The 26,566-nt window shown below is 43.1% G+C and overlaps 1 protein-coding gene across 2 annotated transcripts in view; it reads right to left on the bottom strand.

Moving 5' to 3' along the window:
• Positions 1 to 11,156: 11,156 nt before the first annotated feature.
• The window catches only part of LRRC3B (leucine rich repeat containing 3B), a 93,845-nt gene continuing 78,435 nt past the window's right edge, over positions 11,157 to 26,566 (bottom strand). For both annotated transcript variants that reach the window (XM_045162117.1, XM_044947908.2), the window contains one exon: positions 11,157 to 12,423. In XM_045162117.1, the coding sequence (XP_045018052.1) occupies positions 11,481 to 12,260 (780 nt within the window). In that variant the 5' untranslated portion in view covers positions 12,261 to 12,423 and the 3' untranslated portion in view covers positions 11,157 to 11,480. The remainder of the gene's footprint in view (positions 12,424 to 26,566) is intronic.

Here is a 26,566-nt window from a genome sequence, read left to right as displayed (position 1 = left end):
GTTATTTTTACTTTGTAAGCAAAATAAATTCTGTGCTCTTTTTGCCACACCACAAGGCAAATTAAAACAGGCAGTTAATTGGGCCTCTCTGCACTTGATGCCTCCACAGCACCTGCATTTGCGGCACAATTAACTGTTTTCTAACGCGCTTCCCGTTGTCTCTGGCTTTTGAGGGTCTTGCCCGTAGAAAAGTCTTTGAGCTAACCAGAGCCAGCTGTGTGTGCCATCAACCAAACGTAAGTCAATTGGGGTGACAGTGTCTGTGTTGCTCTGTGAAAGGCGGGGGGTGTTGTGTAAACTGCTGGATGAAGTGATCATTGAAGCCAATTGTTGGGAACTGTGTGAAAATTGCTGGAAAGGAATTGATAAAAAGCTTTAAATTTTTCATGATTTCTAAAAATGTTAATAAATTTTTAAAATTGAAGTACAGCTGACTTACAATGTTGTGTGAATTACTGCTGGACGGGAAAGCGATTCAGTTATACACGTATATTTGTTGTTGTTCAGTCGCCACGTCATGTCCGACTCTTTGCGACCCCATGGACTGCAGCACGCCAGGCTACCCCTTCATGATCGCTGCCTTGTCATGGTGAAGTGGCTTGAGTAACTCAATGAAGCTGTGAGCCATGCTATGCAGAGCCACCCAAGATGGACGGGTCATAGTGGAGAGTTTTGACCAGACATGATCCACTGGAGGAGCGAATGGCAAACCACTCCAGTATACTTACCATGAGAACCCCATAAACTTAGTATAAAAAGGCAAAATGATGCATGCATATACACTCTTTTTATTGTTCTTTTCATTATGGTTTATCATAGGATATTGAATATAGTTCCCTGTGCTATGTATATAGTAGGACCTTGTTGTTTATCCAAAGAACTTCCCACTTTTGAACCACTGCTCTTAAGGACAAATATTTTAATAGTTGGGATTTTTAGCTCTGGGGAAACTGAAGTTGAGACAGAAGGTGTAGTAGGAATTCAGATGTGATTAGATATGGGGCACACAGATCATTGTATAATTTTTCCAATTAAACTGTTTTATTACCTATGGCCATTTTCTCCTTTAAAAATTGTCTTTGCTTTCTGGGAAGGAAGACAGCACAAGCTGATTACATAGTCACTCTGTCTCTTGCTCTTGTAATTTTACAGGGAAGTCCTCATTTCTTAGAGCTATTATACTTACTTTCCAGCCCTGAGGCATTTCAAGAGGACAGAAATAGATTTATCTCACAAACAAAATTCTCCCTGCAAACTAGGAGCAAAACAGGAAGATCCATATATGCAATGGCGTTCAGTGATTGATTGCATTTCCTGAAATTTCTCATAACGGATTCTCTAGAAAATCTTCCAAAATTGTCAGCCCTGGAAAGTAAGGGTTAACGTGATGTATTAGTTTGTTAGGGCTGCCATAACAACATACCACAGACTGGATGACTTAACTGAAACGTGTTTTCTCACAGTTCTGCATGTCCAAGATGAAGGTGTCGGCGGGTCGGTTTCTCCTGAGGTTTGGCTGCAGACGGCGCCTTCTCTCTGCACCTTCACTGGTCTTTCTCTTTCTCTCTGCACGAGTGTCCTGGCTTTCTGTGTGTCCTGATCTCTTCTTATAAGGACAACCCTCAGACTGGATGAGGGCCCATCATAAAGACCTCGCTTCAACTTAATTATCTCTTTGAAGGTTTATCTCCAAATGCAGTTGCATTCAGGGGATCTCCTGGCGGTCCAGTGGTTAGGACTCCACTGCTCTCTTTGCCAGGGCCCCAGTTCAATCCCTGAGCAGAGAACTAAGATCCTGCAGGACAAGGAGCACAGCCAAAAGAACAAAAAACAAACAAACAAAAAACCCAAAACGTAGCTTTATCTGAGAAACCACAGTCACCATACTGGCGGTTAGGACTTAAACATATAACGTTAGAAGGTGACACCACTCGGCTGATAACACATGGTATCAGCTGGAAAGAGCAGAGGGAAAAAGCAGTAAAGTACTAAAATATTACTTGTCCTAAAATATGATCCGTCAACTTTGAGCAGAAGTGAACATGGACTTCTTTTCAAAAACTCCCAAAAGCCAAGTGTTCTCTTGAAACAGATCATTGTTCTTCTTGCAAAGGTGGGGGATGGATGGAATGGGAATTTGGGGTTGGCGGATGCAAGCTATTATATAGAGAATGGCTAAACAACACATGGAGCACAGGGAACTATATTCAATATTCCATGATAAGCCATGACGGAAAATAAAATTTTAAAAAAGAATGTGTGTGTGTGTGTGTATATATATATCTCTGAATCACTTTGCAGTACAGCAGTGACTGACACAACATTATAAATCAACTGTGCTTCAATTTGTAAAAAAGGAATGAGTCTACAACAATCTATACACTTCATCTAAGGGAAATGTGACAGGTAGCACATAAACATAAATGTCTTCCCTGTTTACTTACATCAAGGGTTGGAGGGGTCTTAAGGAGATTCTTAAAATAAAAATGTGCAAATAGTAAATGAAACCAGTCAGAATAACCAAAACCTACATGTAACAGCAGGTCAAAAGTAAAGGAAATTAAGCTGCAGCTAGACGGATTATAAGATCGTATATAGTCACTAAATTAGAAGCAGGGATATTTTTCTCCTCATTTCCTGGCATAGGAGGCCAAAGAACTCTATTTTAGGCTGATCTGACACTCACTCTGCAGGAGGGGAGAGCGGTTCCCTCTTTGTGGCAGCAAAGTCTTGGTAAGCACAAACTCTGAGGACCCAGGGTGGGTCCCCCTTGCCAGTGAGTGAGGGGTCTCGTGTGTCCCCACCAAGTTCCCAGGAGTCTTTGCTTACAGGTGACTCGCAGGTGGCAGCTCCCTGGCACCCCCAACCTTCTGTGTAAGTGCCAAGTGTGCTGCGGAAGCCAGAGAAAACCCTCTGGTGAATGTCTGCAGCAGCTTCCAGGGGAATCCGCCTGGTGTGGATGGCGCTGGCCGGACTCATGGGGACATGACTCCACAATGCAGCGTCTTGAGCCCCACCCTCAGCATCACCCCAGCAGGAACTGGGGAACCAAGCATCGTCATCATCCCCAGGACTGAGAGCTACACACACATCTGTCCTGCCAGGACCAGGGTTTACTTTCTGTGTCCACGGGATGTCAGGGCTGGGCACAGAGAGATGGGTGTGCAAAGGGGTTGACCTGACGCAGTGCCCAAGCACAGGCTCCGCTAACTGGCTAAATGAAAAAACTTGCTTCTTTCCTTTTGAACTTCATTTCTCCCTTGCACCTAAGAAAAAATATCTTGCCCTATTCTACTCCGTTTATTCTCATGAGCCTTAAGGTGCAGCTTCACAGAATGAAAGGGTACAGGATAAATAAGCATGTGGCTTTGCAAGTGGATAGACCTGGGCTCTGCTGTGGTACATCAGCTGAGTGAGCCTGGGTCACGTACAGGATAAATAAGCATGTGGCTTTGCAAGTGGATAGACCTGGGCTCTGCTGTGGTACATCAGCTGAGTGAGCCTGGGTCACGCTGAACCTCAGTCTCCTCGTCGGTATCAGAGGAACAATGATAATATCTTCTGTTGTGAGAAGAAAGGTGTAAACAGAACCGCTTCCTATGCCAAGTACATGATAACTGTAGTGAGGGAAAGGTGAAATTAATTGATGGAAGGGTCTTCTATTTTATATGTTTATTTATCTGTGACTTGTACACAGGGATCCCTTGGCCTATGTTTTAATATGAAGACGAAAGTCCTTGTCAATGTCCGTTTCAGTCAGTCCTGTTTGTCCTCCCAAAGCTTCGCTTCCAGGCAGCCCTTTCCCAAGATTTTCTTCATGTGTCATTCTCTTCTTGTCACTGCAGCTTGCTCCCCAGAGAGTCAGAGAATCAGGATGACTGTCAGTGAGGATGAAAGACTCTGAGAGCAGACTAATGTCTTTCCTGTATCTTTCCTCCAGAAGAAATGGGGACAACCCTAAGGAAGCTGGATTTGCATAAATTAGCACCATTCTCCTCCCTTGAGCTACTTTATTTTTTTTAATTTTACATATGTATACTATAAATCAACTATGCTCATGTAAAATAAAAAAAAATAAAGTAGCTCATAGGGAGGAGAATGGCCGCTAATTTATACAAATCCAGCTTCCTTAGGGTTGTGCCTAACTTATATGCAGAGTACATCATGAGAAACGCTGGACTGGAAGAAACACAAACTGGAATCAAGATTGCCAGGAGAAATACCAATAACCTCAGATATGCAGATGACACCACCCTTATGGCAGAAAGTGAAGAGGAACTCAAAAGCCTCTTGATGAAAGTGAAAGTGGAGAGTGAAAAAGTTGGCTTAAAGCTCAACATTCAGAAAACAAAGATCATGGCATCTGGTCCCACCACTTCATGGGAAATAGATGAGGAAACAGTGGAAACAGTGTCAGACTTTATTTTTCTGGGGTCCAAAATCACTACAGATGGTGACTGCAGCCATGAAATTAAAAGACACTTATTCCTTGGAAGGAAAGTTATGACCAACCTAGAGAGCATATTGAAAAGCAGAGACATTACTTTGCCAACAAAGGTCCGTCCAGTCAAGGCTATGGTTTTTCCTGTGGTCATGTATGGATGTGAGAGTTGGACTGTGAAGAAGGCTGAGCGCCGAAGAATTGATGCTTTTGAACTGTGATGTTGGAGAAGACTCTTGAGAGTCCCTTGGACTGCAAAGAGATCCAACCAGTCCATTCTGAAGGAGATCAGACCTAGGATTTCTTTGGAAGGAATGATGCTAAAGCTGAAACTCCAGTACTTTGGCCACCTCATGCGAAGAGTTGACTCATTGGAAAAGACTCTGATGCTGAGAGGGATTGGGGGCAGGAGGAGAAGGGGATGACAGAGGATGAGATGGCTGGATGGCATCACTGACTTGATGGACGTGAGTCTGGGTGAACTCCGGGAGTTGGTGATGGACAGGGAGGCCTGGCGTGCTGCGATTCATGGGGTCGCAAAGAGTCGGACACGACTGAGCAACTGATCTGATCTGATACTTGGTTATAGTTGGTCTAGTATAGTTGGGCTTCCCTGGTGGCTCAGTGTTAAAGGATCCACTTGCAATGCTGGAGACTTGCAGGATATGAAGATTCAATTCCTGGGTCGGGCAGATACCCTGGAGAAGGAAATGGCAACCCACTCCAGTATTCTTGCCTGGGAGATACCATGGACAGAGGAGTCTGGTGGGCCAAAGTCCATGGGGTCACACAAGAGTCAGGCACGACTCTTGGGACTAAACAGCAACATGGTTGGTTTACAGTGTTGTGTTACTTTCAGGTACAGCAAAGTGGATCAGTTACAGCAAAGTGGATCAGTTACACATACGCATCCACCATTAATTTTCAGATTCTTTCCCACATGGGTTATCGCAGACCTCTGAGTAGAGTTCCCTGTGCTGTGCAGTAAGTCCTTGCTGGTTATCTATGAGCCATTTTCCACGGAGGAGGAAATGGCAACCCACTCCAGTATTCTTGCCTGGAAAAAATCCCATGGACAGAGGAACCTGGCAGGTTACAGTCCATAGGGCTGTAAAGAGTTGGACATGACTGAGCGACGAAGCATGAGCCACTTTATTTTAACATCTATTCAACAAGCAATGTCATTAACTCAATAGCTGGCTTGTTCTTCTTTAGACCAACAACCAGCCTTTAGATTGCTTTTCATTTTGCAAACACTCGTCTGAGAGAAAAACAATAAATGAAATGTAAAAAGAAATAGAGTTTTGGTCTCAACCCCAAAGAAACCCACGATGTATTCATTTCAGGCTTAGTTTTCAAGGTTATATCTGGAAACTTCTCATCAGTTGAAAGCTCATATGGCCACAGGCAAATAAAGCAAATGAGCCGATTCTTTTTTGAAAATAGTGAGCAAAGTGCAGCTCTGTCAGCCAAAGAAAGAGCACAGTTCACAAACTTGATCGACTCAGTTGCCATTAGTGACAAGTGTAAATGTTTTTCAGTGAAATTGGGGACAGTCTTGAAAATACATCTAATCATTTCCCCGGAAAACCCAAAGCTGTGCTCTCTCTAGACCAAATGACTGACAGGTTTTGTTTTCATTATTCCCATGATCTTGTTTCCTGGTGCTTTTGGGACCCCGGTCCCCACGTTACCCCATTGTGCACATAGATACACACACACACTTCTTAAGTGATTCACACTAGCTTTTGGTCCTTTTCAAGCTGGAGAAGTTAGAGTCATGAAGATAGACTTCCTTTCCCTGTCACTCACCCATGAAACCTATGAAACACAGGGCTCTATGTGGCTCCATGAGGACCCTGTGAGGTCTTCTGTTCTCAAGATCATAATTGCCCTGGGTTGCAAGGAGAAGGTCTTGGACCTTGAGGAGTGCCCCCTGCTGGGCCTCTGTGACCCACTAATTCATTTGGTGCATGTGGGACCATCTATATAATGAATTTGGGCCAATGTGAGATATAGAACTCAGGTCTCCCTTTTCCCTAAACTCTGATTCATTTGCTTGAATTCAGCAAAGGGTCAGGGAAGGCCTTTGCAAACGTGCAGTAAATGAGTTTGCCTGTAGGTCACTTTGGGTCTGGCCCAGCCAGCTTGATCCATCAGTGGTGCCACTTTGGGATGCCAGGCTGACAAGAACTCTGAAAACAGAGTTCTTGTGGGTGTGTGTTAGCTGCTCAGTCGTGTCCAACTCTTTGCGACCCTGTGGACTGGAGCCAGCCAGTCTCCTCTGTCCATGGAACTCTCCAGGCAAGAACACTGGAGTGGGTTACCAGAGCAGAAGATCCTCTAAAGGTGCTCACCCGCCTCTTGCCTGCAGGGTGGTCCTTGACCACACTGTTTTTATGCTGCCCCTCAAAGGAACAAGCACCGATCACCTCTCCCGACCCAGAAAGGTGCTTTGACATCAGTGTCTCCATCTCTCCACTGGGAAGCCAGGTCACACATGGCACAGAGCCCATTCGTGAAAGGGAAATGAGCCTCCTTGTCACATGTTGAGCGGACAAGAAGCTTTTTTGAACCATAGGTATTCTTGATGACAACTCTGTGGCAATGCAGGAAAGTGCCTTCTGAATCCCGAGAGAAACTTACCGAGAGCCACGGATGCTCTCACGGGGGGTAATGTTTATGTTGCTCTGTTTCTTTGAAAACGGGGGCCAGTTTATCAGGACAGTTCATTGGTGTTCTATTAGGGACACAGATGGTTACGAGGAAGGGCGAGTGTGAGTCCCCAAGCCTGCAAAGATTTCAACACCTGAGAATCAATGGGTGAGCTCAGCTCTCGGACATTTCCATTCCTGTCATTCTATGAGTTCATGTATCTCTAGTAACCCGAACATTTAATTAAGCAGAATTTTCCACTTGCCAGCTGTGCCAGACAAATGAGAGGACTCACTGTGTGAGTCAATAAGAAAATCTACCCCAGACTGCCTTCTGCTAGAGGATGTCAGAGCAAGAATTACTGTGGGCAATCAGAGAAGGACATAAAAAGGAACAAAGTGTGCATAGCACGCTGTGTATATCAGAGCCTTACAATTTGCCAATGTGTGCCCGGAAGTTAAATCTCCCATTACATAACTTTCTATCCCTTTCTTGAAAATGTTCCAGTCGCATTGGCATGGTTTATGATTTGCCTTGCTTCAGAGATAAGCACTTCGCAAACAATGAAAGTTCTCAGGTGTTTTTCTCATTTCTCATTGTAGTTAGGGAGGGGTAAATTAGGAGACTGGGGTTGACCTGTATAACACTACTAGGTATAAAACAGATAACTAATGAGAACCTACTGTGTAGGGAACTCGACTCAGTATTCTTGAATGGCCCACATGGGTACAGAATTTGAAAAGTAATGGGTGCTTATAAATGTATAACTGAGTCACTCTGCTGTACACCAGAAACTAACGCAGCACAGTCATCTGCTGTGCTCTAGTATGAAATAAGAATTTAAAAATTAAAGAAATAAACGTGGAGGTTAGAAGAGTGATGCCGAGCAAAGAAGCTGTTTAGGTAGAACATTCAGAAGGGAAGGTGATATGTGCCTCAGATAACAGTTCATTTCCCAAACCGTACAGCCCTAAAATATGTCACTCTCCATACACGTAAACGTGTGTGAGGGTTCAGAAATTATGGAGCTTGCTGGGCTCAACCCTGAGTGTGCACTGGGGGCCTTTTTCTGTACAGCCAGCTGTGAGCTTCAGGCAGCTCTTTCCACTCCCTGGCATCATGCCCTGTTGGGCTGGTGGGTCAAACATCCCTATAAGCTGATGGGAAGGGTATTTCTTTTCCATTCTGGCCCCAAAGGAGCCCAGTAGCCTGTTATTATTTGAAAAAAAGAGAATTAATTTTCTCCTCCAATGGCTTATATCCTCCAATCCATGACAATTTTAAGAGGTGACTTTTTTTTTTTAAGCACTTGCATTTATAATGTTCACTGGAAATGAACAGGATTAACCAGGATGCTCTCTTAGTCGCATGTACGTGGAGAATTACACACTAGAATGTGGGGATCAGACTTGGCCCCACCTGGACGACACCAGGACTACACGTCAAGAATCTGAAGACGTTTTGTCTGGACAGGTGCTTTTACTAGACTAATGTAATTGATCAGAAGGAAAACAGGCTCCTATTTGTAAGAACCTAATGATTAAATTATATAAATTCTTTACACCACTTATGTTAGTTCTTTATATTCTTTTATAATTGATGCTTTCAAACTGTGGTGCTGGAGGAGACTCTTGAGAGTCCCTTGGACTTCAAGGAGATCAAACCAGTCCATCCTAAAGGAAATCAACCTTAAATATTCATTGGAAGAACTGATGCTGAAGCTCCAATACCTTGGCTACCTGAGGCAAAGAGCCAACTCATTGGAAAAGACCCTGGTGCTGGAAAGATTGAAGGCAAAAGGAGAAGGGGGCGACAGAGGATGAGATTGTTAGATAGCATCACTAATTCAATAGACATGAATTTGAGTAAACCCTGAGGGACAATGGAGGACAGAGGAGCCTGGCATGCTGCATTCTGTGGGGTTACAAAGAGTCGGACACAGCTTAGCGACTAAACATCATCAACAGGAACAACAGGAACAAAATATTATCTGGAGCAACCTGAAATGGATTACATGACTTGTGAAAGCTTCTCTAAAATGAATGTAACTCACACACACAAATCAATACAACGAATTAATTGAATATTTTAAAAGGTGATCTTAGCAATGATCTTATTCTTTAGGGGAAGAAAGTGTATCCAGTTAGGCATCTTTCTATGGTAATACTTACAGAGATATATTATAAGGTTGTCCTCCAGGGGGTGTTAAGTCTTCAGCAATGCTACAGTGTTGCTGAAAGGCATTTGAAGCCAGTTAGCACACACAGGCAGACAATCAGGCTTCCTTCTCTCTGGGATGCAGGCATTCTAGGGCCCATACCCTGAATTTCACATCTCAGGAACTGTATGGACAGGAGAGGCCCCATAGGGCTTTCCATGGGCAGAGATGTGATTCTTGAAGGCCCCCAAATACTCTCATATGAGTTGAAGAGGCCGTGTAAGTCAAAACGGCAAAGGATCCCTCCTTCCTAGTTAAACCCGCAAAGGGCTATTTTTGCTATTCTTTCTTAATTAAACCATCTCCTGGGAGTCTGCAAACCTCTAGGCCACAGGAGCCGGCAACTTGAAGTAGTCAAGTCCATGACTGCAAAGCATACAGCAGGACGGCTGTGAGGTCCACAGGTGACTGGGTGTCAACATCTGCAATACTGAGAAGCTCTAGGATCCTGAACTAATTACTGAAGCTCCCACATCTCTGATTCCTCATTCACAAGAGACTACATCATAGGACTATGGGAGGATTAACCAAGACAACCCAGAGGAAGTGTCTGGTGTGCAGGAAGTGTCCCATAAACACAATTAGTTGCTTTTATTCCATAGTCTGGGTGCAGTCCTCATGATGTGGCCTCAGCCGGTCTTTCTCCTCCCACTATGAAGACCCCTTCATCCCACCCACCCCCCTACATGCTTATCCCCATGTTCCCTCTGCTTCCTCACCAGCCTCACCATCTGAAGAGGTCTCACCCACGTCTCTGACATTTAACTACAGTTGAAACTGAAGAGACACAATTTCCTCCTCCAAGAACCAGACAAGGTTTCTCCTATCTCTGAACAATATCAGGGACACAACGTCTTGATGCAGAGGTGTATGTGTCTGTCAAATGTATGGAACTGGACGCTTAACACAGGTGCGTTTTTTTTTTTTTTTTTTTTAACACGTTAAGTTGTACCTCTATCAACCAACCCAGTCAGAACCTAATGAGAAGACCTCAGTCTCTGGGGACAGGGAGACTTGGTTCAAGTTCTGAAACTTTCTCCTTGGCAGGACACTGGGCCTCTTTCACATTCAGCTTCCTCCTCTGTAGATGGGGTGGCTGTCACTTTCTCCTCTAGGAGTGAGGGTTTAGAGGTATAGTGTTCATACCTGCTCATCTGCTTCAGTCGTGTCCAACTCTTTGCAACCCCATGGACTGTAGCCCGCCAGGCTCCTCTGTCCATGGGATTCTCCAGGCAAGAGTACTGGAGTGGGTCACCATGCCCTCCGCCAGGGGATCTTCCCCACCCAGGGATCGATCCCGCATCTCTTATATTACAGGTGGATTCTTTACCACTAAGCCACCAGGGAAGCCCTACAGCCATAGTAATAGTAGGCAAAGGCCTTGCACCGGGCTTGCAAGCTGATGTTTGCATGATTACCAGGACCTTCGTTTTTGGCATAGGCATTTCTATGTTGGTCAGAGGCCTCTGTTTACTGCAAGGTAATCTTGAGGACAAAATATGTGTGGTCTTTTTCTTTCCCATGTGTCTAGTAGAGAGTAGACATGGTGTGTTTAGCTAAACACACTGACTTTTAGGTACCAAACATTTAGAAGCATCAGAACTTAAGGCTCTGCAGGATGTCACGCAACATCTTATCACCCGGGTTTGCTAAGCCTTACTCTTTTGAAGTCTGACAGATACTTTACTTGGCTGAAAACTCAGCTATGGCTCCCCAGTGTACAGGAGAACTTAATAACACATCTCTCATTGGGATCGCTCTTTGGGTTCACACGGGTTGTCTGTTTTTCTCTCTAAAGCAATGGAATGACTGTAGAGTTTTCTGGACCAATAAGTCACTCTGTTTTTCATGATTCAAAGTTAGGCTTTTATTTGGTTTCAAATTAAAAAAATAAATTTCATTATTAAATAGTGAGATGGATCTAACTGAGGTTCAGAGAAGTAGCCGACTCGGGAATATACCGCCAGGGGTACAATTCAGGGGTGGATTGCCTAAAGGAAAATGAGTTGTTAGGTTGTCACGTTTGTTCAAAGTTCGACAGTGGCATAATTCAAAGGAAACTGCGATACAAAGTTTCAAATGTTTACAATGGATGAGAGAAGTAAACCAGCTTATTCTACCGCAATCCCAAACGGATTTCTTTTTCGATGCCAGGCAGCTCGGACGCTACACCACGGTGCTAATGTCGTCGGGTTCGTCAGCCTTCTTTTGCCTGCTCGGCAGGGACTTCAAGTATTCGAGGTGTCTCCGCGCGTCCTCCTGATTCTGCCTCACGTAATACACCACGTAAGAGATCACCATGGTGAACCAGCCAAACATGGTGACCAGCATGGCGTAGTCAGTCGTTTTTTTAGGGAGGTTACAAAGGTCGGCGTCATTGGCAGCGTTGAGGAACGGCCTCCCAGCGTGTTCATCCAGCACGGAGGTCTTGCAGATCACATTGTGGGCTGTCTCGTGATTGGACACCATGCTCCGCAGGACTTGCTGGAGCGTACAGTCACAGTGCCAGGGGTTGTTGGCAATTCTGGCTCTGGCCTTCAGGTTATTGAAGGCGTTTTTGTGCACGCTCTGAATCCGGTTGTCAGACAAGTCCAGAGTCTGCAGAGTCTCAGCGACTCCCTTAAAGGCGTGCTCGTCGATAAACTCGATGCCGTTTTTGGACAGGTTGAGAACTCTTAGTTGATGGAGGTCCTTAAAAATCTCATTGGGGATGGATGTGATCTGATTGGAGTCCAGGTACAAGAGGACCGTTTCAGGCGGAAGATCTCTAGGTATTTCCTTGAGATTCGCATTGCTACAGGTGACATTTAAACCCCCAGAGGAAGAACAGAGACAGCCCTTGGGACACATACTGGCGGAATGAAAGCACAGTATCATGAGAACGAAACTTTGGAGGAGGAGACACATGGAGAGGGAGCGAGTTAGCCACAGGTCCACCAGATTCATGCTGGGATGTCAGCATAATCACAGGCCCAAGCCTCACCTACTCCAGCAAGCACGTGTGCTCACGGTCCAGCCCTGTCCACACGCTTGGTCTCCTTCCGGCGTGGTCCAAAGGGCTGCTACTCACACACGCATCTCTTCATCATGCTGGTCCTTGCATGGGCACCTAAAGGGAAGAAAGCAGACGTAATGAGCTCTTTTGCAAACGGGGAGGGGGGGTACATCGCGACAAAACAGGCATCTGGCATTTTATGCGGGCAGGTGAGCTGTTTATGCAGGTAATTTCCATCAGCACCATTGGGAGTTATCTGTGTAATGGAGTCTCTGCTCAAATCCCAGGTGCTGGGGGAGCGGAAGGACGTCGCTTTGTTGCTCCTGGTGCGGAATCTGAGCAAACAGTCCAGATTCCTCTCCTCTCCACTGGCCTGTACCACATTCTGTGCCCTTCCTAAAGTTGACAGCAACCAGACAGAGTCACCCCTCTCCCTCCTCTTGCAAGAGGCATCAATGCGAATGAGCCTTTCACATGAGCGGCAACGAGAAATCACCCTGATATTTTACAGTTGATGACTTTCAACGACTTTCATGGCTTTTGAACGGCTGTCCAATTTGGAGTATTTTCCCTAAAGAAACCCCGTACTTGAATTATGAATGAGACGAATGGGTACATCCCAAGCTTCCCAGCACACTGTTTCCAGAGATCTCCAGCCTGGATTCTCCAAAGGAGCTGCCTCCCTTGGGGCCTCTGGGGACTACACCACACCCGGAAGGATGTCCTTACCTGAATTTCCAAAGGATTCTCTTTGTTTTCTAAACAGTGTAGTCCCTCTCCAATAGATCTTCGAATATGACACACAGCTCTTTTTTTTTTTTTTAGTATAAAAAGTGTTTTAAGAAATACTAGCCTCTTATATGTAAGTCAAATCATTAAGCTTATACAGTGCTGTATGAAGTTATGTCAGTGAAGCTGGGGGTGGGGGGTGGGGAATGACATAATTAGCAGCCAAAGAAATGCAACTGTAAAATGAGCTATGAATGTTTTTCTTCTATCAATATAATTTTTAAAAATACCATCTGTATGCTTATAAGAACAGAATAATATGGCATCCTCATAAACACATATTTTGAGAATATGTTTTGGAAAGAAATTTGGCAATATCTATTGAGAACATTAAATTTTACATATATATATGTATATATATATATATCTTTTGACACTGTAATTTTCTTTCAAGTAATCTATTCTAGAGAAATGTTCTAAAAATAAAACAAAAATGTAACATTCCCCCCAAAAAGGAATTACTAGCCTCTAAGTCTTCCTCAATACCCTATTCTTTTCTTTCCAATTTTGTGTGTGTGTGTGTGTATATATATATATAATCATTTATATATATAAAATCATATTTATTTGCTTTGTCCCTCAGTCATGTCTGACGCTTTGCAACCCTATGGACTATATAGCCAACCAGGCTGCTCTGTCTGTGGGATTTTTCTGGCAAGAATACTGGAATGGGTTGCCATTTCCTTCTCCAGGGGATCTTCCTGACCCAGGGATTGAACCCATGTCTCCTGTGTCTCCTGCACTGGCAGACAGATTCTTCACGCTGAGCTACCGGGGAAGCATTATATATATAATATATATATGTACATATCCCCTGGAGAAGGGAAAGGCTACTCACTCCAGAATTCTGGCCTAGGGAATAATGGGGTTGCAAAGAGTCAGACACGACTGAGTGCCTTTCACCTTTCACATATATATATATATCTTTTATATATACTTATATAAAATATATGTATATATCTTTATATATATATACATATATCTTTTACATATATCCATCTATATATATATATTTCCTGTTGAGCTGTTGTTGGGAAAAGGCCTAAGAAATTGCAAAGCTTTAGTGATATGAGCAAGATTATGAACTTGCCCCAAAATAGAGATGTGAATATAAGTTTACACTTGAAACCGCTTGCTCGTGTAAAGAGGACAGGCATTCTCGCAGACTGGGGAAGTGGCTCTCAGACAGACTCTGGGCCTTGTCCACGATCACAGAGCTCCTAAGTGGTACAGATGGCAATCAAGCCAAAGCCTTTGTTCTGACTGGTGAATCTCAATTCTTCTCGCTACCCCTACAGCTCTTTCCTGATTCCATCTGCTCCATGGGGACAAAGTCCAGGGACTGCTGCGGCTTCCGATGCTGTTATGCTGTGACTCAGTGCCACATGGAGGATCCCATGAGCCCCAGGGAGGGGGCTCCCTGCCCTGGGAACCTGTGCCTGACTTCAGAGGATTCTCTCTCAGGATCTAAGGAACTAGGAAAAGGTTCATCCCTCTTACAGCCGTAAGCAACAAAAGACTTTGCAAACTTGTCTTTTCTAAAGATCCCAGATGGATAAATAGAGAGGGAAATGACTCCAAATGTTACCAAACTCACAGAAAAGAAGATTAATGTGAGCTGAAAACATAACGAACTGGGTTGTTCATCATGGAAAAAAAATCAGATTAGCAACAGCAGAATGAAATGAATGTGCTTTTGGAATCTCGAGTCCCTCAAATGCCAGAGAGGCTGCAGCTGAACCCCGAGGCTGACTAAGCCATCCGTCAACAGCTCGTTTCATCTGCAGTGTAGGCTCACCTCCCTCCCGTGTTTTCCCTCCTGCAAACCTTCATTGCGGGGCATTTGGGGACTGTAGTCATTGCCTAGATGTGGGAGAAAAGACATAAAAGGAAGGTACTGGAGGCTACATCAGAGAAGAAGGAGGGTGGCAGAGGACAGGCACAGGTTCCTGGGTGGAGGACAGGAGATGGACAAATGAGCGTGAATAGAGAAACTAGAGTTTCCTGTCATCAAGCAACTTCCACCAATTGAGTATGTGCCACCTCCACCCACCTAAATCCTGTGAATCGGTGCAAACCCTCCTCTGGAGCACACTCACATCTCTCCAGAGACCGAGTCCATCTGGAGAAAAGTATTCTCTAATTTAGACTATGAGCTTCCCAGGTGGCTCAGTGGTAAAGAACCCACCCATCAAGGCAGGAGACTCAGGTTTGATCCCCGGGTCAGGAAGATCTCCTGGAGAAGGAAACGCAACCCACTCCAATACTCTTGCCTGGGCTACAGTCCAAGTGGCTGCAAAAGAGTCAGACACGACTTTGGTGACTAAATAACAACAACAGTTTCGACTATAAGCCCTGTGAGGGCAGGGACTTGTTTCTGCCTCGTGTAGAAATAATAGCAAACAATTGCCAGGTGAACAGTGCCTGAGTTTGTATTTCAGCTTTCATCCTTATGATCATTGTGCCCGTGGGCAAGTTATTAACCTCTCTACACCCCTCTCTGCTCCTTCTCATATAGAGATTATAAAAGCATCTGATGACAATGTTGACATGAAAATTGTATCAGATAATCCATGCCAAGCATTTAGTACAATGCATAGTAGGTACCAAGTGGTCAACACTTGTTAGCTATAGTTATTATTCCAGAACCATTTCCAACTCCTAGAGTAGTGCTACATAAATATCTATCATCGTATGAATGAATCAATGAAATATTCAGCAATCTAGCTGTGCTTTTTCTTCCCTACGGTAATTATTTTCATTATTTTGGCACATAAACGTCGGCTCATCAAACATCTGTTGGTTTTACATGTCAAAACAGTAGTAGCCTCTGGCAAAATCACAAATGTAGATTCCCACTTGAAGAATAGAACTTTTTCTCAGCACACATCTCTAGGCTTTGTTTCTCCAGAATGGTCAGTCCAATGCTCATGGTCACAGACAAGAGACGGTTAGAACGCATCTTCTCAACATCAGAGTGCAATTTGTCTTGAGGTGAAATCCTTCATGCCCTATATGGTCCACCCATACACAGGATGAAATGCCTGTTTGGGAGTATAAACCCTGCATATTCCTTGCACTCAAAGAGGCTGGACTCAAAACTATTTCATTTTCTCTCTGTGATTCACAAAAAGGGAATGGAATCCTCTGGGGTTGGCTACATCGCTATTGCTGCAACAGCCTCCAGAGCCTTCACCCTCACCCAGGACTTTGAAGTGACAGAAGACGCAGCATGTAGAGACGTCCAAAGACATCGCATCAAGGTTACCTCCAGCAGGGAGGACAGAAGAACTGTCTCTCCGTTCTGTCGCGCAGACTGACTGTTTTCCAAAGGGATTATCAGCTTAGCATCGCCTACAAGTACTGGTTAGATAAACAGCGATTCCCAGGCAGGGAAGCTGTGGGGAGATGTGTCTCTCAGAGTAAAAACCAGGCATTCTGCAGACACCATTGCTTCTCCAGCAGAGGGCAGAGCTAAGGAGGTGCCTAAATGCCCTCTTGTTCTGACTCCGTCAGGTCTAACCACAAACCCTAACAAACAAGCCATCCTTCTGTGGGGTTGGGGGCTGGCATGTGGGGAAGCCTCCTTGCTAACTTCAGAATGAGTGAGTGGAACATAAAGGAGCCCTGGGGTCACCTTGGTGAAGTGACAGGGGCACAGCAGCTCTCCGCCTGTCCTCTTGAGGAGGAAGACGACCCAGCAAGGGGACAGCCCAAATGAAACAGCATCTCTTCTGCCTCCTAAGTTCCCCTTCGCATCCCTCAACTCATTACTTCTGCCCATCCTCACGCCCTCATTCCCTTCCAATACATCCGGGGCCACGAGGAAGCTGCGGGGTTTCTGGCTGTGCTGTCAGGTCTGAGCTGCGCCCCCACAGAGGACCGTTTGACCCCTAGACCTGAGCCTTGCTCCCGTGTCCCTGTCACACAAGTTTCCTTTTTTCCCCTTTGGTTGCACCTCTCGGCATGCAGAACTCCCCTGACCAGGGGTCGAACTTGTGCCCCCCACAGTGGAAGTGCAGCCTGAACCATTGGACAGTCAGGGAAGTCCCCTGTCACACAAGTTTCTGAGCTACAGTAGTTAATGCTGGGATCGGGTGGCAATCCTCAAATACTGTTTCCAGAAAGAAAGAAAAAACATGTACTTAGCAGCCTACTAAGTGAGAAGGCAGTTCTTTCAGTGGCTGATTAAAAACTCTATCTTGCATGGAAGCAACCTAAATGTCCATCGGCAGAGGAATAGATAAAGATGCGGTACATACATAAAATGGAATGTTAGCTGCTCAGTCATGTCCAGCTCTTTGACCCCATGGACTGCAGCCCACCAGGCTCCTCTGTCCATGGGATTTTCCAGGCAAGGATACTGGAGTGGTTTACCATTTCCTTCTCCAAGGGATCTTCCCGACCCAAGGATTGAACCTTGGGCTTCTGCATTGCAGGTGGATTCTTCACTGACTGAGCTACCAGGGAAGCCCCTATAATGGACTATTACCCAGCCATTGAAAAGAATGAAATATGGCCTCTTGCGGCATATGGATGGACTTAAAGATTGACATACTGAGTGAAGTTAAGTCAGGCAGAGAAGGAGACATCCCTTATGTGTGGAATCTGAAAAGAAATGATACAAATGAACTTATTTACCAAACAGAAACAGACTCACAGAGAACAAACTTACGGTTCCTGGGAAAAGGGATAATTACAGAGTTTGGGATGGAAAATATACACTGCTGTGTTTAAGATGGATAACCACCAAGGACCTACTGTAGAGCACAGGGAACTCTGCTCAATGTCATGTGGCAGCCTGGATGCCAGGGGAGTTTGGGGGAGAATGGATGCATGTGTATATATGGCTGAGTCCCTTCACTGTTCGTCTGGACCCACCACAATATTGTTAATCAGCTAAACCCCAATATAAAATAAAAATCTAAAAAAAAACCCAGGGGACTGTATAACCTAGACATTACCAGTTTACTTTTGCTTTTAACTCTCTGAAGAGCCCCAACTTAGACAAAAATATAGCTCTGCTATGGTGTAACTTGATTATCTAAGTTTAAATACAGACTGTCACTTATTTGTGACCTTGGTCAAACCTTTCTGTGCATTTAAATTCTTCGTCTAAAAAGCTGGCATAATAGGAGAATTCTCTGGTGGGCCAGTGGTTAGGAAATTACATACTGATTTCTTTATTTGATCAAGTTTTCTGTCAACTAAGTTGTTGCTCAGTCTAACGTCCAATCACAAGTCTGGTGTACATTATTATATATGTGGATCCTCTGTAAGTGGTTGGGCTTTTGTGTACTTTCCTGTATAGAATACATTAGTGTAGTATTTTTATTTCAAGCCTCTAATGTGAGGGAGCAAGTGAAAAAGCAGGCTGATGCAGCTGGTACTACTGTACTTTACAAGGTCCTGTCCTGTAAGATTGGAAATGTTTCTTTATTTTTTTGTATTTTTTTAATATATTATTTGTGCAAAAAGGATTATAAGACCATTACAGAATAGTACTATATAGTTGATTGCGTTAGCTAGGTATCTAGGCTAACTTTGATGGACTTATGAACATACTTTTGGAAAGGAACTCGTTCATTTGCAAGGGACTTACTGTATATCCTGGCCCCTCCGTTTCCTCTCCAGAGTACTTCCTTGGAGCTAATAAGAGGTTGTCTCTCGCAGGCTATAGTCCTCACTAAGGTCCTGGAACAAAACTTATCTGGAAACTTTCAGATTGGTTTTTTTTTTTTTTTTTTTTTTTTTGAGTCAGCACTAACAAATAAACAACACTTTTTTTTTTTTTTAACTCTCTCTCTCTCTGGGTACTAAATAAAGAATATAGATAAGATTATGTCTTCCCTGACATCTGTATTTATTATTCATCATGCTGCAAGGTTATATAGGAAGGCCGAGTAGGAACCCATCGTCTCAGTTTCTTTCTGCTTCTCTGTTATTATTATTTCCCACTAAGTGCCTAAGGTATTTGCAACAGTGAGAGCTTTGCAAACTCTAACACACAATCTACGTAAATGTAGGCTCCCAAAGATGTTCCAAGGTCCAGAGGCAACTTGAAAACTGCTTTTAGAAAGCATTATCCTTGCTGAATTCAGTTGCATTTCTGACTGGGATGGATGACTCTTACCAGTAAAAAAAAAAAACAAACAAAAAAAACTTATCAAGATCAATGACTTGGTGGGAAAAGTACAAGATTCAGATCTAAAATCAAGGAAATGAAAACTCTAATTTAAATAGACACACGTACCTCAATGTTCACAGCCACATTATTCACAATAGCCAAGATATGGAAACAGCCTAAATGTCCATTAACACTTGGATAAAGAATGGATAAAGAAAATGCGGCATATGCATAGACAATGAAATACTATCAGCCATTTAAAAAAAAATGAAATCTTGCCTTTTCCAGCAACATAGATGGACCTGGAAGATATTATGCTTAGTGAAGTAAGTCAGAGAAAGACAAATACTGTATATTTTCACCTATATGTGGAATCCAAAATATGTAGAAACAAGCAAATAAAACAGAAACAGTGGCAAGATACAGAAGACCAACTGCTGGTTAACAGTGAGGAGAGGGGTGGGAAAAGAGGAAAATAAGGAAAGAGGATTAAGAGGTAACAAACTACTAAGTATTAAAAAAACAAGATACAAGGATGAGATGTTCAGCACAAGGAACAACTTTAAATGGAATATAATCTATAAAAGTATAGCAGTATTACAATGTATACCTGAAACATATAATACTGCAAATCAACTAAATGTAACTATGAGTGATGATGGAAGTTAACTAGACTTATTGTAGTAAAATTTTTTGCAATATATACAAATACTGAATCAATGTTGTATACTTGAAACTAATATACCATTATATATAATTACTTTTAATAAAAGATGTCAAATAAATACTAAGTGAAGATGTACATATATGATCCCCTCAGCGATCAATGCAAAGAAATAGAGGAAAACAATAGAATGGGAAAGACTAGAGATCTCTTCAAGAAAATTAGAGATACCCAGGGAATATTTCATGCAAAGATGGGCTCAATAAAGGACAGAAATGGTATGGACCTAACAGAAGCAGAAGATATTAAGAAGAGGTGGCAAGAATACACAGAAGAATTGTACAAAAAAGATCTTCACAATGCAGATAATCATGAGGGTGTGATCACTCACACTCACCTAGAGCCGGACATCCTGGAATGTGAAGTGAGGTGGGCCTTAGGAAGCATCACTATGAACTAAGCTAGTGGAGGTGATGGAATTCCAGTTGAGCTATTTCAAATCCTGAAAGATGATGCTGTGAAAGTGCTGCATTCAATATGCCAGCAAATTTGGAAAACTCAGCAGTGGCCACAGGACTGGAAAAGGCCAGTTTTCACTCCAATCTCAAAGAAATGCCAAAGAATGCTCAAGCTACGACACAATTGCACTCATCTCGCACTCTAGTAAAGTAATGCTCAAAATTCTCCAAGTTAGGCTTCAGCAGTACGTGAACCATGAACTTTCAGATGTTCAAGCTGGTTTTATAAAAGGCAGAGGAATCAGAGATCAAATTGCCAACATCTGCTGAATCGTGGAAAAAGCAAGAGAGTTCCAGAAAAACATCTATTTCTGCTTTATTGACTATGCCAAAGCCTTTGACTGTGTGGATCACAAGAAACTGTGTAAAATTCTGAAAGAGATGGGAATACCAGCCCACCTGACCTGCCTCTTGAGAAACCTATATGCAGGTCAGGAAGCAACAGTTAGAACTGGACATGGAACAACAGACTGGTTCCAAATAGGAAAAGGAGTACGTCAAAGCTGTATATCGTCACCCTGCTTATTTAACTTCTATGCAGAGTACATCATGAGAAACGCTGGGCTGGAAGAAGCACAAGCTGGAATCAGATTGCCGGGAGAAATCTCAATAACCTCAGATATGCAGATAACACCATCCTTATGGCACAAAGTGAAGAAGAACTAAAGAGCCTCTTGATGAAAGTGAAAGAGGAGAGTGAAAAAATTGACTTAAAGCTCAACATTCAGAAAACTAAGATCATGGCATCTGGTCCCATCACTTCATGGCAAGTAGATGGGGAAACAGGGGCTGTCTTTATTTTTCTGGGCTCCAAAATCACTGCAGATGGTGATTGCAGCAATTAAATTAAAAGATACTTGCTCCTTGGAAAGAAAGTTATGACCAACCTAGATAGCATATTAAAAAGCAGAGACATTACTTTGCCAACAAAGGTCTGTCTAGTCAAGGCTATGGTTTTTCCAGTAGTCATGTATGGATGTGAGAGTTGGACTATAAAGAAAGCTGAGCGCAGAAGAATTGATGCTTTTGAAGTATGGTGTTGGAGAAGACTCTTGAGAGTCCCTTGGACTGCAAGGAGATCCAACCAGTCCATCCTGGGTATTCATTGAAGGGACTGATGTTGAGGCTGAGACTCCAATACTTTGGCCACCTGATGCAGAGAGCTGACTCATTTGAAAAGACCCTGATGCTGGGAAAGATTGAGGGCAGGAGGAGAAGGGGATGACAGCAGATGAGATGGTTGGATGGTGTCATTGACACAATGGACATGGGTTTGGGTGAACTCTGGGAGTTGGTGATGGACAGGGAGGCCTGGCGTGCTGCGGTTCATGGGGTTGCAAAGAGTCAGACACGATTGAGCGACTGAACTGAACTGATGTAAAACAAAAGAGATCAATCTACACACACACACACACACACACACTTGTATAATTAAAGCATTATGGAAGAATGTTTATATAAAATGCTTATATAAAAACCTTATATAAAAGATAGATAATAGTCTTATCTTCAGAGTATGGTTCTAGAGCAGAAGGTGTAGAGAATTTTGACTTTATCTTATAATCTTCTCTACTATTACAATCTTTGCCATGAGCACAATCATAGCATTAACTAGGTAAGAACAAAAGGGGTTGGTCTGAAGGTACTGACTGATAAGCTATTTTCTGTTAGGAGTTACAGAAAGTACAAAAGTATGCAAGACATAATGTCTCTTCTGACTAGCTGAGTCACCCTAAAAAGTCATTTAAACTGAGTCTTAGATAAGAGTACAGCACACCATAAGCCTGAGGTTAAATAAAACCAGGGTCAACCCTCAGTTTGGGTACCAGCTGGGGGAGCTTGGGAAAACAAAGTGACTGTTTGGAGTCCAAGGTTTCTCAGCTATAAATAAGAATAACACTGATTTCACAGGTTTCATGTATGGGTGTAACCGTGCCACTCTCATAGCAGATGACTGACAAAATATTACAGACTCTGAACACACTTTCAAAGGCATCATAGTCAAGTTCAGATTTCCCAAGGGTTCTGTGGAATACCATCTGTGAGTTGCAGTCTCGTAAGTCTGAGAAACACACTTTTTGAGAGTTACAATGGTCATCAGCCTATTTAAGGTTCTGAGAAGTTACAGCAAAGGAACCTATTAACTCGGAATTATCCAAACATACTTGGTCCCCCTGACAAAGGCCTCTGGTGCCCTGTAATTTTTATAGCATAACCATCCATGGAATATGATAATTGGTAAATTCAGATCTAACTAAAGAACATTTAATATTATCTCTACTATTTCTCCTGTTACTTCATCCAAATATTCTGAAGGAATACGAGGTGACATGTTTTGCAAATGAGAATTCAATTTGCCACTTGATCCTTCTCAGGCCAAATAATACTACCATACAGAAATAATCACCACCAACTATTAATAAGATTCATTGCAGGTAGAGATGAAAAAATGACTAATCTATAGCTAGCACAAAGGATCATTTTGTTTAATGAAAGAAATATCTCGATTAAAACTTACATGGCCATAAATAAATTGCAACAAATGGGATATTACTATGTTTCAATTTCAGGCTCTCCGATTTTCTCATCCTGCCTCAGGCACCACTTTTATTTTTGGAAAAATCATTAATAACATGATCCTTAAGGGCTTTGAAACCTTGCACATGTGTGCTCAGCTGTGTCTGACTCTGTGACCTCATGGACCATAGCCTGTCTGGCTCCTCTGTCCATGAGATTTAAGAGGTAAGACTATGGGAGTGGGTTGACATTTCCTTCTCCAGGAAGCTTCCCAACGCAAGGATGGAACCTGAGTCTCCTGAGTCGGCAGCAGGTTATTTACCACTACTGTCAGCTGGGAAGCCCCCTGAAAACCTTAGAGAGTGTTAACTCAAACAGAAGGCTTTGGAGTTAGCCATATCTAAGCCTCTAACAACAAAGGTCCACCTAGTCAAGGCTATGGTTTTTCCTGTGGTCATGTATGGATGTGAGAGTTGGACCGTGAAGAAAGCTGAGCGCCAAAGAACTGATGCTTTTGAACTGTGGTGTTGGAGAAGACTCTTGAGAGTCCCTTGGACTGCAAGGAGATCCAACCAGTCCATTCTAAAGGAGATCAGCCCTGGGATTTCTTTGGAAGGAACGATGCTAAAGCTGAAACTCCAATACTTTGGCCACCTCATGCGAAGAGTTGACTCATTGGAAAAGACTCTGATGCTGGGAGGGATTGGGGGCAGGAGGAGAAGGGGACGACAGAGGATGAGATGGCTGGATGGCATCACTGACTCGATGGACATGAGTCTGAGTGAACTCTGGGAGTTGGTGATGGACAGGGAGGCCTGGCATGCTGCGATTCATGGGATCGCAAAGAGTTGGACACAACTGAGCGACTGAACTGAAGCCTCTAACTTTGACATTCAATCACTTGCGTGTGTGGTAAGTCACTTTAGTCGTGTCTGACTGTGTGACCCTATTGGCTGTAGCCTGCCAGGCTCCTCTGTCCATGGGATTCTCCAGGTAAGGATACTGGAGTGGCAAATAGTTATTAAACATATACAGTTACAACTCTTATTAATTCATATCTCAACAGGATTAGATTTTAAGAAATGTGAATATGAGAAATAGAATATTTAGACTATGGTTTTAAGAAAAGTTGTTATAAATGGTACATTACATTTGCCTTCTCAAAATTATATCCTCTTTCTCATGCAACTTACTGACACAAACTGACAACTTGATGCATATTTCCACTGGAAGCTGTAATTAAATTGGAACTTTTTAAATTAGGGAAACTGAATTTTCAGAGTAATTTCTTATAATTGCATCAAATTCTTGGAAAGTTGTATTTTTATTATTTAAAATGAATAAATCTGAACTCCTGGAAAAAAAAAGAAGTGGCCTTAGGATTTGCTTTGATCGCAGATGGAGCAGAAGTTGTATTTTGCCTGTTCTAAGCCTCGGCCTTTTCAAGAGTCAGCACGTGTCCTTGCCTTTGCTCTTGGAATCTCCCCAGCCACCACGGCCAGCACGCTGGGTAGTGAGTGATTCCGTGAATCTCACCACTGTCCCAGCCTAGACCCAGCCACACACTGACATGTGGGAAACCCAAACCAGAGCATCAGAGTCAACTATCGGATCTGCGGGGTTTGGACTCATGGACTCATGAGTGAGCCCACCTTAGACCAGAGGACCATTCAGGTGCTCATGAACTTGTACGCAAATGCCACCAGGTTTGGGCACACTATTATCTCAAAAAAGTTAGCTGATACACATGAACATTTAACAGTTTAAAAAGTTAATATATTTATGTTAATTATCACAAGGCCCGATTGACATTTAACAGATTCATACCAACAGCTATTAGAAAAAAATGCTTCTTAAAGTTTAATAGAAAACTCATTCAAGAGGACTGTAATGGCTCAATGCTGAAGGGCATTAGCAGTTACATTATCAGTAGAACTCTATCTACTGACCATGAGCATCAATAATGTTTCACACTGCTACGGCAACTCCCAAGTAGCTCAGGAAAGCCAATACATAGATGAAAGACATTCATTCAAGACCAAGATCAAATTTGGATAATACATTTTAAATACTGGTTGCTCCCATACCCCTGGTGCCTATGGCTCAGTGCCCAGAGTGGGGTCAGAGCCCCATCTGTGTAGCTAGGACCAGGGCCTCGGGGGTCAGACTGTATCTGACACTGAGTCCCAGCTCCATCTATGACCTTGCCTTGCCTCAGTCTCCTCCTGTATAAACAAAGATCACAGAAGTAGCTATACTTCTTCTATTTGTGGGTGTGTGCTAAGTCACTTCAGTCATATCTGACTCTTTATGACCCCAAGGACTGTAGTCCACCAGGATCCTCTGTCCATAGGATTCTTCAGGCAAGAATACTGGAGTGGGTTATCAGGCCCTTCTCCAGGGGATCTTCCCAATCCAGGGGTCAAACCCGGGTGTCCTGCATTGGCAGGCAGATTTTTTTTTTTTTTTACCACCAGGCCACCTGGGAAACCCTCTTCTATTTGTAGTAAGGATTAAAGGAGATCATTTAGGTGATGCACTTGAAACAGGATGTGGCACTAAGTCAGTAAATGTTAGTTATTCCTATTTGTTGAGCGATTTCTGCTTGACACATACTCTTGGAGACAGGGCTTCAGAAGCCATCATGCAGAGACAAATATCAGAGGGACAACTACAGGGAAAACCAAGTTTCTAGAGATTCAGTGGAGAATGTTTTTTTTGAGTGTTCCTTGTACTACTTTTATTTTTGCAACTTTTTAAAACTTTGAAATTTTTCCAAATAAGTTTTGAAAAACTTAAAAAATATAAATATTAAGAGTGTCACATACAGATATGAAACTCATACTGTATGCATACCATTGGCTGAATTTTTCACTGTATCAATAGTTTCCCATGTTATCACATAATCTTTTACTCTATCATGTTTATTTTTTAATATTTTTATTGTGGTAAAAGTCACACAATATAAAACATACTAATTTAACTGTATTTAACCGTACCATTCAGTGGCAGTAGATGCGTTCACATTGTTCAGTGGCAGTAGGTATGTTCACATAGCAATTCTCACCATTATCTGTCTCCTGAATTTCTCACCTTCCTAAACTGAAACTGTCCTCATTAAACAGCAGCGCCCCACCCAGTCCCTGGAATCGACCAACATATTTTCTGACTCTGAATGTGAGTGTTCTAGTCACCTCGTATAAGTGGAATCAAACAGTATTTGTCTGCATCTAATGCACATTGGAATGCATTTCTAAGTTAACGTAATCTATGCCCTGCAAACAGACTGTGCCTTCTTTTTTCCCCCAGTGCCATGCAGCAGGTTCTCATTGGTTATCTATTTTATACACAGGAGTGTATATATGTCAATCCCAATCTCCATGAAGAATTTAAAGGTCATGCCTTAGCAACTGTGATGAAACAGAACTGAAATAAACAGTATTTTGTTAATTCAGGCACTACGGCCAGCACGCAGTTTCTCTGAGGTGCTCACCTGTTGTTTTGTCTGCAAAAGGTGTCCATCAAATGAAACCTGCTCTCCATTGCAGACACCTAAAGGTAGACCCCCCAGGGAAGGCTTTCTCCAATTTCATTTTGGCCACTCACCCACCAGCACACCTGCCCAGACCTGTGACTTCACAG

This window comes from Bubalus bubalis, chromosome 1 (genome assembly GCF_019923935.1).
Source record: "Bubalus bubalis isolate 160015118507 breed Murrah chromosome 1, NDDB_SH_1, whole genome shotgun sequence".
Taxonomy (NCBI): Eukaryota; Metazoa; Chordata; class Mammalia; order Artiodactyla; family Bovidae; genus Bubalus; species Bubalus bubalis.
The sequence above is the reverse complement of the archived record's forward strand: the minus strand, read 5'-3'. Positions and strand labels throughout refer to the sequence as shown.